The 11,124-nt window shown below is 37.5% G+C and overlaps 1 protein-coding gene across 1 annotated transcript; it reads right to left on the bottom strand.

Moving 5' to 3' along the window:
* Positions 1-21: 21 nt before the first annotated feature.
* cplx3b (complexin 3b) lies at positions 22-6,962 on the bottom strand. The gene is made up of 3 exons (XM_051869451.1): positions 6,243-6,962; positions 3,151-3,238; positions 22-1,184 (listed from the first exon to the last, which is right to left on the bottom strand). The coding sequence occupies exons 1-3, from the start codon at positions 6,398-6,400 to the stop codon at positions 960-962; spliced, it is 471 nt and encodes a 156-aa protein (XP_051725411.1). The 5' UTR covers positions 6,401-6,962; the 3' UTR covers positions 22-959.
* Positions 6,963-11,124: the final 4,162 nt, after the last annotated feature.

Below are 11,124 nucleotides of genomic sequence, written 5' to 3'. Positions count from 1 at the left end.
AGATACATCACATGCATCATAATCTTTGTACAAATATATTTATTACACTTTCAACAGTCAAAAATCAGCAGGTCTGGAAATTACAGCAGAATAATTACATGAATGCATTACATTGGTAATTACGTAACTTATGCAGCGGAAACAACTATCGAGGGCATAAGTAAAACAAACACCACTCTTGCCATTAATAAAGAAATAAATATACAATAATCTTATGGGTAAAATAAAATTCAACCTTTTTTATCAGCTCTGTCCTGTAGGTCAGAGATGCTAATATTGCTTTATGTTGATTCGCAAACATCACGAGATGGAAGCAGATTATTGCTTCTTCACTCAAAACCCAAATCAATCCCAGCATGACTTCATTCAAAAGACACGAAACATGAGATCCTCCATTCAGACTCTCTCACCTCAACAGCAGAGCATTTCACATCATTATTTTGACTCTCCATAAGAGGGAACAACGACGACACCAAACCACCTGCACAAAACAGCACCACTCAATGAAAGGTCAATGACATCAGGGGTCAAGGTGAAAGGTCAAGGTGTTTGTGTGGATGATCCGGGTTCTACCTCCATTCCTGCTCCCATAAGCCCTTCATACAGACGAGTCGTTCTCGTTACGCTATTGCTGTGATAAACCCGCCGCTAATGCGTTCAGACCGGAGCAGGTCAGGGTCGTATTTCACCCCAAAGTCAAGAAATTATACTTGCATATTTTTTGCATTGTGACATTATTTTCATGAGAACATGATTGATGCAAAATATACTTTTTTCCGTGAGGTGAAATGCGACCTGAGCGTGAGATTCTCAGAGCGGGGGGTCTATATTTGATGACATTTAAACTCCTAGAACTACATTAGCATCATGAAAGCTACACGTCACACTGGATATATGGATACGGATGTTTGTCGTCGGACACGGCAGCGTGTGTTTGGAGAGACACAGAGATGAGGAGATCACATGACGCAGCACTTCTCCGCAGAGTTCTTCAGGTCCTCCAGTGTGGCCTGAGCTTTGCCCTTCAGATGACCCATGTCCACGTTCTGGATGTTGGTCAGCTGACCCAGGACGGACTGCTTCTGCTCCTCTTCCTGGTTGTCTTCGGCGATCATCTTGGCCAGTTCAGTGGGGAGCTCGACATCGTCTCGCGCCGCCTGGATCTGAGTCTCGTCCAACTCGTTCTGAAACAGGTGAAAAAACATTATCAAAAACAAACTTAAATAAAAGTACCATTACTTTACATAACGTAGTGTGAGAAGAGTAAAAAAAATCCCAAAAACTACTCCAGTAAGAGTAAAAGAGTAGCTTATTTAAAATGAGTACTGAGCTGCGGATTCACATTTTAACATGTTTTAACTTTTTAAAATACATCACTTATCATCAGTGATCAAATGTATTTGGGTCATTGACAAAAAAGATTTTTAAAAGTGTAAAAACCTATAATGGAAATATAATTAATTTTGAAGTTTTATTAAGTGTTAATGAGATTATGTGGTTTTTATAATCAATTAACACTGCTTTTGTCACTTATTACAAGATGGACAAAATTTGTCACCAAAAAAGTCATTCGGTTTAACCAAAATTTCGGTTTTACCGAATGACGATATTTTCAAACAATGCTAACAGGCTGATATCTAGCTAGCTAGCAAAAGGACAATCAAACATTTTATATTTAGTACAAGTTTTTAAAATATTACAACATTTTCCATGTTTTATAGCGGTTGTACTGAATGACCTGATGTTTCATGCGTATGATCAAGTGAAAACATTAATTTTTCAAATAGTTAAGAGAGAGTTAGTTACTTTGCTTCACGACCATGTGATCCTTTGCAGGTGTCTGAATGATGTCACATCCTGTCACATGATATTGACCGCATGACTTGATCTAAAATGGTCCCTTTATATCGGTTACTCCGAATGACATCAATGAAATTCATTTTTCCGGACATTCTTTCTCATAGCAAAGCGACGACTTCTACACATAATTTTAATACCATTTTGCACTATGTTGATATATGATGATATAAAATCATGCCAGAATAAAAAATATATACATTTATTACATTTTAAGATATTTTAATCACAAATGAAATGGCTGTATTGGCCTTTGGACGGTTAAACCAAATGACCTTTTGACACTTCAAAATCTTTAAAATACCTTTATATGTAGAAAAATATAATTAAAACCTTTTGGATTCAATAAAAGAGATCTAGTTGTACTACCTGACATACTTTGGATGTCATATCTTTGTTTTTTATTATTATTATTTTTTATTATTTATTGCTCTTTGGATAAAAAATTGACCCGTCACGTCATTGATCCAGATGCATTGTAACGCATAGTGAATTTGTCGCATTTTAATTTAGCAATCACCCAGAATACCCTAGAAACTGCATAGCAACCACCCCAAGTACCCTAGCAACCTCCTAGAATATCTGTTTTACTTATAGACCGTATGGCCTTCAAAACCCTCAAACTTCAAGCTTTAAAACTTTCTGGTCAGGCTTTCTCAAGCCAACATCAAAGTTTGTTTTGATGAACTTTCTTTATCCAGTTTAAATTTAGTACATCAAATACGTATAAACATTTTGCAATTAATTTTTTTTGCATCGCAGTAATGAGAATTAAACTTTTTGTCATTACACTATTGAGTATTGGGGAATGGGTTATTAATTATGATAAAAAATGATTTCACAATGCAAAAAATCAGAATGATGGTTAAATCGGCTTCAATATCTTACAATAAGGTAAATTCATTCATGCATTAACTAACATTAACAGCAATACATTTGTTAAAGTATTTAATAATCTTTGTTAATGTTAGTTAATAAAAATACAACTGTTCATTATTTGTTCATGTCAGCTCAGATCCATTAAATAATGTCAAAAGATACAACTTTTGATTTTAATCATGTATTAGTTAATGTTGAAATTAACTAGGATTAATAAATGCTTTAGAAGTATTTTTCATTGTTAGTTCATGTTAACTAATATTAACATATTGAACCTTATTACCACTATCTTTACGCACAATATAATACCTAATTTGGGGGTGAAATATGATCTGCTGTAATGAGATTCAGTCCAGCGTGTGAGCGAGGTGTTGGGATATTAAGTTTTAATGGTGTGGGCAGATTAACTGTTACCTTTGGCAACCTGTATTTGTCTCTGAAGTGAGTCCTGATCGTCGCCCTCTCCGCCTTCTTCTGGGCAAAATTGGCGTCTCGCTCCTGCCTGAGGAGAAATGAGAACAGAAGCATGTCAAACACACAAACACTGTAATCTGAGGATGAACTGGGTTCTTCAGGGTCTTTTGATCATTTATACACCTACACAACATGTCTACCATGTCAATCTCAAGATAATAAGCATCATCTGTCAGATTTCAGTTTAAACAGCAATTGAAATGATTGTTGGTTGACGTGTTTTAGGACTAATTTTAGGATATTTTTGGTATGATTATTTGAATAATGATCCTTGTGACATTTGAAGGAACGGTCTAAATGGATCTTAAAAAACAATCTCTGTCATGACGAGCCATTTCTGTTCATTTTAGCATGAACTAAAACAAGTCTACGTCCACAGAGAGAGATCCGTGTAACGTCATTCTCAAGGATTAAACTGCTTTACGCCGAGGAATCTCATGGAATAAATACCTTCAAAGAGAGCATTAATGGCAAAATGTAGACAACACTTCAGACTGACTGGATTTCTACACTCTAAAAGATGCTGGGTTAAAAATAACCCAAGTTGGGTTGAAAATGGACAAACCCAGCGATTGGGTTAAATGTTTGCTCAACCTGCTGGGTAGTTTAATTTAACTCAACTATTGTGTAAAAATTACTGTATTTCTTGCTTAAAATGAACCCAAAATATGTTGGAAATTAACATTTATTAATAAGTTTAATGAATAATAATTAAACATTTATTAAATTGCTTATTAATAAATGTTCACCTTTTGATTATTATTGTTGCCTCTAGTCATTATGTGTCTGATTTTTAATTTCCAACATATTTAGGGTTCATTTAAGCCAGACACATAGTCATTTTTAAACAATAGTTGAGTTAAATAGTTGGTCAAACATTTTTCGACCAATCAGAGCAGAGCAGCTCTCAGAAAGGCGGGGTTTAGAGAGACCGAATCTTTGATCGAAGCGTTTCAGACACTGAGAGAAAAGAGCTGATGCTGCAGTGGATATTATGAGAAAATTAAAGTGTTTTTTGAACTTTGAATGCGAATCTGTTGTAGGAGACTCTAAAACAATATTAGGAGCCTTTAAATGAGTATAACGGAGGCACTTTAAGTTAACCTCAAGATGGATTACGACGACTGATTGGTTAAGCATTGTTAAAGGTCATGTGAGGTGAAAGGTCAATACAAATCTCCAGGGCTAAAGCAAAGGTCATAACAGAATGTTCCAGGTTCAACACAAGCTGTATCAATAGCATCTGTTTTTAACAAAAACAAACATAAATTGTGCACTTGCGACGGATTACACACCAGGAGTTTCACCAGGTCATAGAGCTTCGTTTGTACTGAACCTGGAACCTTCCTTTTATGGTTTCTCCAGAGGGATCGTCCGTATAATAAGTGTACATGAAGTTTCTTTGAAGAAAAGCATGTGCTAAATGAGTAGAAGAGTACGAGCGAGAGCAGGAGGGGAAAATATCTCAGGGATTTAGAGTCGCACTGACAGTCGGGTGATGCTCATCCACTCGGTTCACTATAACAAACGACTAGTAGTTAAAATAATCCCCATATCAATAAGCAGCAAAAACCTTTGAGAAGATCAAGGTGGTTTGGCTGATTCAAGAGATTAAACACACGACTCCCTGTCAAAGTCAACAGTCTTAAACTAGCTGTTCATGCGGGTGTCTCGGCATGTAAAATCTGCTCTCCGAGGAAATGAGTTGGATTACCACCATGAGGATGAGCTCGGCACAGACATTTGAAGTCTGTGAAATCAGAATATGGCAGTTATGCAAACCGTGTCAACATAGCCACCTGTTCATGTCCACACTGGCTGTCAGTGCTTTATGAGATGATTTCTGAAGACAAAGCATGTGAAGTACACAGAATTTTTTGGCTGCAGTGCTTGATCATAATATGATGGTTATAACAGCCTCATTTTTTGGTTTTCCCAAATCACAAGACGTGTTTGACACAAGTCTGTTAAATGTATTGATTGGGGTTTAAATGAAACTGGAGTAAAATACTAATTAAAATCAACTTACCAGAGGCATACTCAGAGAATGAGCAGATTCTAATACACCCTAACAAAAAATAACCATGGTTTTACTATGGTTCTTGTAGCGAATATCCATGGTTTTGCTACAAAAACCAAAGTTTACCTATTGTTTTGTTGTGGTTATACAAATAGTAGTCAATACGCCAAAAAAACATGGTTAATTTTTGTAAGGAAGCCGAGTAATAAATGGTAAAATATATGTTGTTTTTTTTTACATGTATACCTTGTGTATACCATGGTACATGCCTAAAAAACCATGGTAAGTATCTTGGGATACCATGTAAATATCATGGTACATGAATACGGTAATCATTCATACCATATAACCCTTAGGAAAATTAACCATGATTTTAATATAGTAAAAGTGTAGTAACGTTTTTTTTTTTTTTTTTGGGCGGATTGATTTCTGTTTGTATAACCACAGTTTTACTACAAATACCATGGTTAAACTATGGTTAGTGTACCAAAACCATCATTTGTGGGTACCATGGTTTAACTACAGTAACCATGTTTTTTAGGTTGTAAAACAATGGTTATTTCAATGTACTTTGTACATAAGTTTTTATCATCGTTCTTTTTTATTTGTGCTCACATGTTTAAGAACAGATATAATTAATTCGAATCTGCGGATTCACTACGAATACACAACTTATACATAAACAAATACTAAAACCTCCCAATGTCAGAAGCGCCTGACTGAATTCGTGATGAAAAGGTAAAGAAAAAAAAAATCTAAATTAAACAAAATTCCGCTCGACTGTAATGTGGAATATTATTCCTATCTGACTGAGCAGGAATCTCCCTGAGCGAAATGAGCAGCTGCGAGCGCGCGCGCGCTTGATATCCAACGAAGCGCGAAAAATGCGCGCCCATTTCCAATCCCGCTCTGCACGTCCGCTTCTCTACAACAGCGTTCACCTCACGAAAAACATCAACAAATTTCAGAAAAATACGCTAATATCAGAGGTATGAATCAAGGTTTGTCTTACTTTTCCTCCTCTAGCTGTTGTTGGTACTCTTCAAACTCTTCTTGTGTCATTCCTTTAGCAGCGGCATCGGATTTGTCCCCTTCAGATTTCTCTTCTGTCAGACCTCCTGTCAGATTCTTCAGCTGACCGCCGACTACGTGTTTTACCATGAAAGCCATAGTTAAATAGTACAATGTTCTTAAATGATCTTCTATTTGTCCAAAACTGTTATTAATTCCAATAATATGGACATAAAACCTCTCTTTTTCCGTGATCGCCGAACGGAAACTCCGTCCGGTTGTCTCAGCTGAGGTAAAGTGGAGTGAAGTGATGTGGATTCATCTCCTCATCTGAGTCACAGCAGCAGTTTGGCTCTTCCATCCGCCCAATCCCGTGTTTCCTCACCCGACTATTCCCGCCCAATCCAACGTACCGCTGGATTAAGCGCGTTTGAGTCACGGGCGCTTTTTTTTTTTTTTTTTTTGCGGGCGCGCGTGACATGTCAAAACGCATCGCGCCTCAGTTTTCGGTGCGCGCGTGCGTGTGTGTGTCTGTGTGACTCCAAGTCGGTTAACGGGATGACAGCAAGCAGAAAGCATTCAGAGTGTCTAAACAGCATCCATCTGGAGGGTGCGTAAATCCTGTGAGGAAAAAGTGAGAAAGTAAATGTGTGAAATCAAACTATATTTTAAGGTTCTGTCGCCAACATTTTAGTTTATTTGGAAAGGGGGAAAAATGTAATCCCAGAGATTACCATCCATGCGTATAAAGCTGTCACCATCACCTCCACATGGATTATCATGCAAGATGAGACATATTTATGGATTCTACATTAATAAAGTGAAATGTAATGTTTTTAACTCTTAAATTAATTAAAATCTTTCTAGCTTGCCTAGTCTAAATGTTTACTAACCTCATGTTTACACACCTTAAAGGGACAGTTCACCCAAAAATGAAAATTCTGTCGTCATTTACTCACCCTCAAGTTGTTCCAAACCTGTATAAATTTCTTGTTCTGCTGAACACAAAGGAAGATATTTGGAAAAATGTTTGTAACCAAGCTGATCTCGGCCCCCATTGACTACCATAGTATTTTGCAAAAATTTTTCCAAATATCTTCCTTTGTGTACAGCACAAACAAATAATGATAAAATGTTTATCTTGAATGCATTGTAAGCCACTTTGGATAATGCATATTCCAATGGCATGTAAATGTTTAAACTCATTACATGAATGAATGATATAAATACAGCCACCATTACGCCAAAATGATCAACACAAGATGATAAAAAATCAAATTATACATCTCTGTGCATTGTGATAATGTCTCTATTTTTGCTTCTTTCTCACTTTCTCTCTCTCTCTCTCGTTCGCTGACACCCCCCCTCCCCCGGGACTGAATCATTCCCGATCTGCTCCACTAACAAACTGTTCTGTCGCTCTCGCTGAGGGCAAAGACACATACACATTTATCTGTGCTCCATAACATAGTAAGAACCTGAAAAGTCTGTGTTTGGAGCTTCAGGCTTTTACTGGTGGCAAGCTCTCTAATTTTATCCGGGAAAACAATGTGCAGCATTTTTGTTCTCATATCAGCCAAATGTTCTGATAGATATGCATGCATGTCAACAGACAAAAATGTTATTTTTTACAGTAATACGGCGACACATGGCCTAATTATGCATGCTTTTTTACACTAGAGGCAAATTAAACGTCTATTTTTGGGTTCCAGAATTAACACTCGCCAAACGCAAGTAAAAATTTGGCTTTGGCAAGAAAATAAAGCTATCTTGCTTTTTGATGCAAGATAAACTAATAAAACTGTACATTTGTCACAACTTGCATGCAACTTTTTCATTTAAAATGGTTATATAATTACAAAAATTTTTTTTTGCAAAATACTGTTTCATGACCCATATAAAACATTTAAGGATGGTAAATTTCACCTGCCATTAGAAAGCGTGCTAAAAAGTTCATTTTGGACCCTGTATGGATGACTTCACAGGAAGTCGATAAACTTCATCATCAACATAATAGCCAGCAGCGCTGGACAGACTATGAAACATTTTGCAGATCTCATGGTCTATGTGCTGTGTACATGTGAGCAAGCATGCATTATATAATAAAACAACATGGATGCATCCTCAGAATACGGCTACAGCTGTGTCTGTGTTCCATTTGTCCTCACTGAATATGAGGATGAATGAGGTCAGTAGGGTGAGGACGGTCAGTCAAACACTAATTTGTGAAGTCAATGGCACTGAATCGAAATGAGCTAAAGTCTTAGTCAGATGGGACTAGTTTAGACCAGTTTCCTTCCCTTTAATTATATACTTAACATTATAATTATATTACATATACACTGTAAAACACACTAGCCCTCATTTACGAAACAAACGCATGACTGCAAAAGTTTGGCATTTTTCAATATGGACTTGAGCAGTGGTTATACGATCAAATCTCATGTCAGGTTTCAACTCGTGTATGCAAGTTTTTGAGTTGGCATGACGAAATCTGGCGGAGAATTGTAATGAGAGTATTATGACTGGGATGTCAAAATATGAACCCACATATTCATCATTTGAAAATGTGTTGGCAATGGTAAGATATTCTATTGACAGTGTGTCATATATAGCCTATCCATAACATGAATAAAGTATTTTCTTATTTTAAATAGTAATTTATATGTAATAGTGAAACATTAATAATCATCTAATTAAATAATTAGGGATAATATTTGAGAAACATCAGTCAGCTGGTGTTCGATTCATGATTCCAACGCTGTTGACCCGTAAGACCTTCGTTCATCTTCAGAACACAAATTAAGATATTTTTGATGAAATCTGAGAGGTTTATGACTCGTCCATAGACAGTAATTTAATCAACACTTTCAAGGTCCAGAAAGGTACTAAAGACATCGTTAAAACAGTCATGTGACTGCAGTGGTTCAACCTTAATGTTATGAAGAGAGGAGAATACTTTTTGTGCGCAAAAACAAAACAAAAATAACTTTATTCAACAATCTCTTCTCTTCTGTGTCATTCTCATACGTTGTTCACAACCAGCGCTTCCAGGTTCTACGTCAGAACGCCGACTCATTATTGGCCGGTTCCTGCGTCAGCGTCACACGCATGTGTCGTGCTGATCACATGATTAGCTTCGGCCAATACTGAGCCAGCATTCTGACGTAAACATGGAAGCTTCACTGTGTCACCTGCGTAAGATAATGACAGGGAAGAGAAGAGATTGTTGAATAAAGATGTTATTTTTGTTTTGTTTTTGCGCACAAAAAGTATTCTCGTCTCTTCATAACATTAAGGTTGAACCACTGCAGTCACATGACTGTTTTAACAATGTCTTTAGTACCTTTCTGGACCTTGAATGATGGTAATTTTGTTCCTTTCAATGGGGGATAAAAAAGCCTCTCGGATTTCATCAAAAATATCTTAATTTGTGTTCTGAAGATGAACGAAGGTCTTACGGGTGTGGAACGACATGAGGGTGAGTAATTAATGACATTTCATTTTTGGGTGAACTAACCCTTTATAACTGATATCGCATATGCAGCAGGCTTCCACTGGTTAACCAGTCCAATGCAGAGTTGCATCTGAAAATCCATCACAACAAAACAGACTGATCTCGGCACGGTTCAGTGGTCAGAAGAGCGCAGTGACCTCTGTGTGCACATGCTCTCCGGCGAAAGAACAGCAGCTGTTCAGGTGCTGAAAACACGACAGAACAAATCCATCACGCCGTTCATTCACCTAATGGATGCTGACAGACGTAAACAACATTTATGAGGATGTAAATGATGATTAAAGCAATAGTTCATCCTAAGTGAAAATTAATTTGGGCCAAACCTGTATGGTTTTCATTTTTGTTTGAACAGATTTCTCATCATCTTCGCTTTGCTCATTGGGATGTTGGAATGTAGGAGCACAAGTAACACAATTTTAATTTTGTAATCTTAGAGCTTTAACCTGGATTGGAACATCTCTGACATCTCTACAACTTGTTTACCATTACAGGCTCATCCAGTGGATGAGTAATGGATAAATTCATGTGCTATAAATGGGAAGATGTAACAGCAAGAGGGAAAAAAATGGTCCACACATGATGCCCAAAGGACAATTCAGTCTCCATGGAGATGCCCATTAATTACCTGTGAATAAATGCAGCATCCTGCGAACAGCATAAGGCGAGTTATGCAAGCCAGAAAAAGACTGGTCTAGACTAGCCTGTGATGATCTCATTCTCTCTCTCTCTCTCTCTCCCTCCCCATCCTGCATCCTTCATCTTTTCTTTTTCTGTCATGTGTGCTCTATCCTTACTCTCTCTCTCTTACCTCTTTCTATTATCAGAGGCAACCGCAGGACTGCTGGCTGTGGCTAAATGGGATGCGAATAGCGGAAAATTCTCTTTCAGCCGACTTCCTGTGGACAATCGGCACAGAGCGAGCGCGAGGGCCTGTAGGAGCGGTGACAGGGCAAATCTGGGTGACACAGGGACACAGAGAGGGACGCGAAGAAGCAGAGAGGAGGTAAAGTGAAGGACTCTAATGAAGGAGAAGATCAGATGTGTCACTTCTCTTGGGCTTTTCACACTCTTGGGTCATTTTTAATCTATCCCGGGTTATCTTGTTCCACACTGCTCATACTTTACCCCGGGTTAGTCGTTAAAGAGTTAGTTCACCCAAAAATGAAATTTCTGTCATTAGTTACTCACTCCACACCCGTAAGACCTTCGTTCATCTTCAGAACACAAATTAAGATATTTTTGATGAAATCCGAGAGGTTTATGACTCGTCCATAGACAGCAATATAATCAACACTTTCAAGGTCCAGAAAGGTACTAAAGACATCGTTAAAACAGTCATGTGACTGCAGTGGTTCAACCTTAATGT

This window comes from Ctenopharyngodon idella, chromosome 18 (genome assembly GCF_019924925.1).
Source record: "Ctenopharyngodon idella isolate HZGC_01 chromosome 18, HZGC01, whole genome shotgun sequence".
Lineage (NCBI taxonomy): Eukaryota > Metazoa > Chordata > Actinopteri > Cypriniformes > Xenocyprididae > Ctenopharyngodon > Ctenopharyngodon idella.
Note: the sequence above shows the minus strand (reverse complement) of the source record. Positions and strands in the feature narration are given on the sequence as shown.

What these genes read in the sequence shown, in the direction of transcription:
- cplx3b (XM_051869451.1), bottom strand. Translation starts at nt 6,400, where the DNA reads ATGGCTTTCATGGTAAAACACGTAGTCGGCGGTCAGCTGAAGAATCTG. An exon ending in CAACAGCTAGAGGAGGAAAA is followed by an intron (nt 3,239 to 6,242) that starts GTAAGACAAACC and finishes ATTTCTCCTCAG; the next exon opens with GCAGGAGCGAGACGCCAATT. An exon ending in ACAAATACAGGTTGCCAAAG is followed by an intron (nt 1,185 to 3,150) that starts GTAACAGTTAAT and finishes CACCTGTTTCAG; the next exon opens with AACGAGTTGGACGAGACTCA.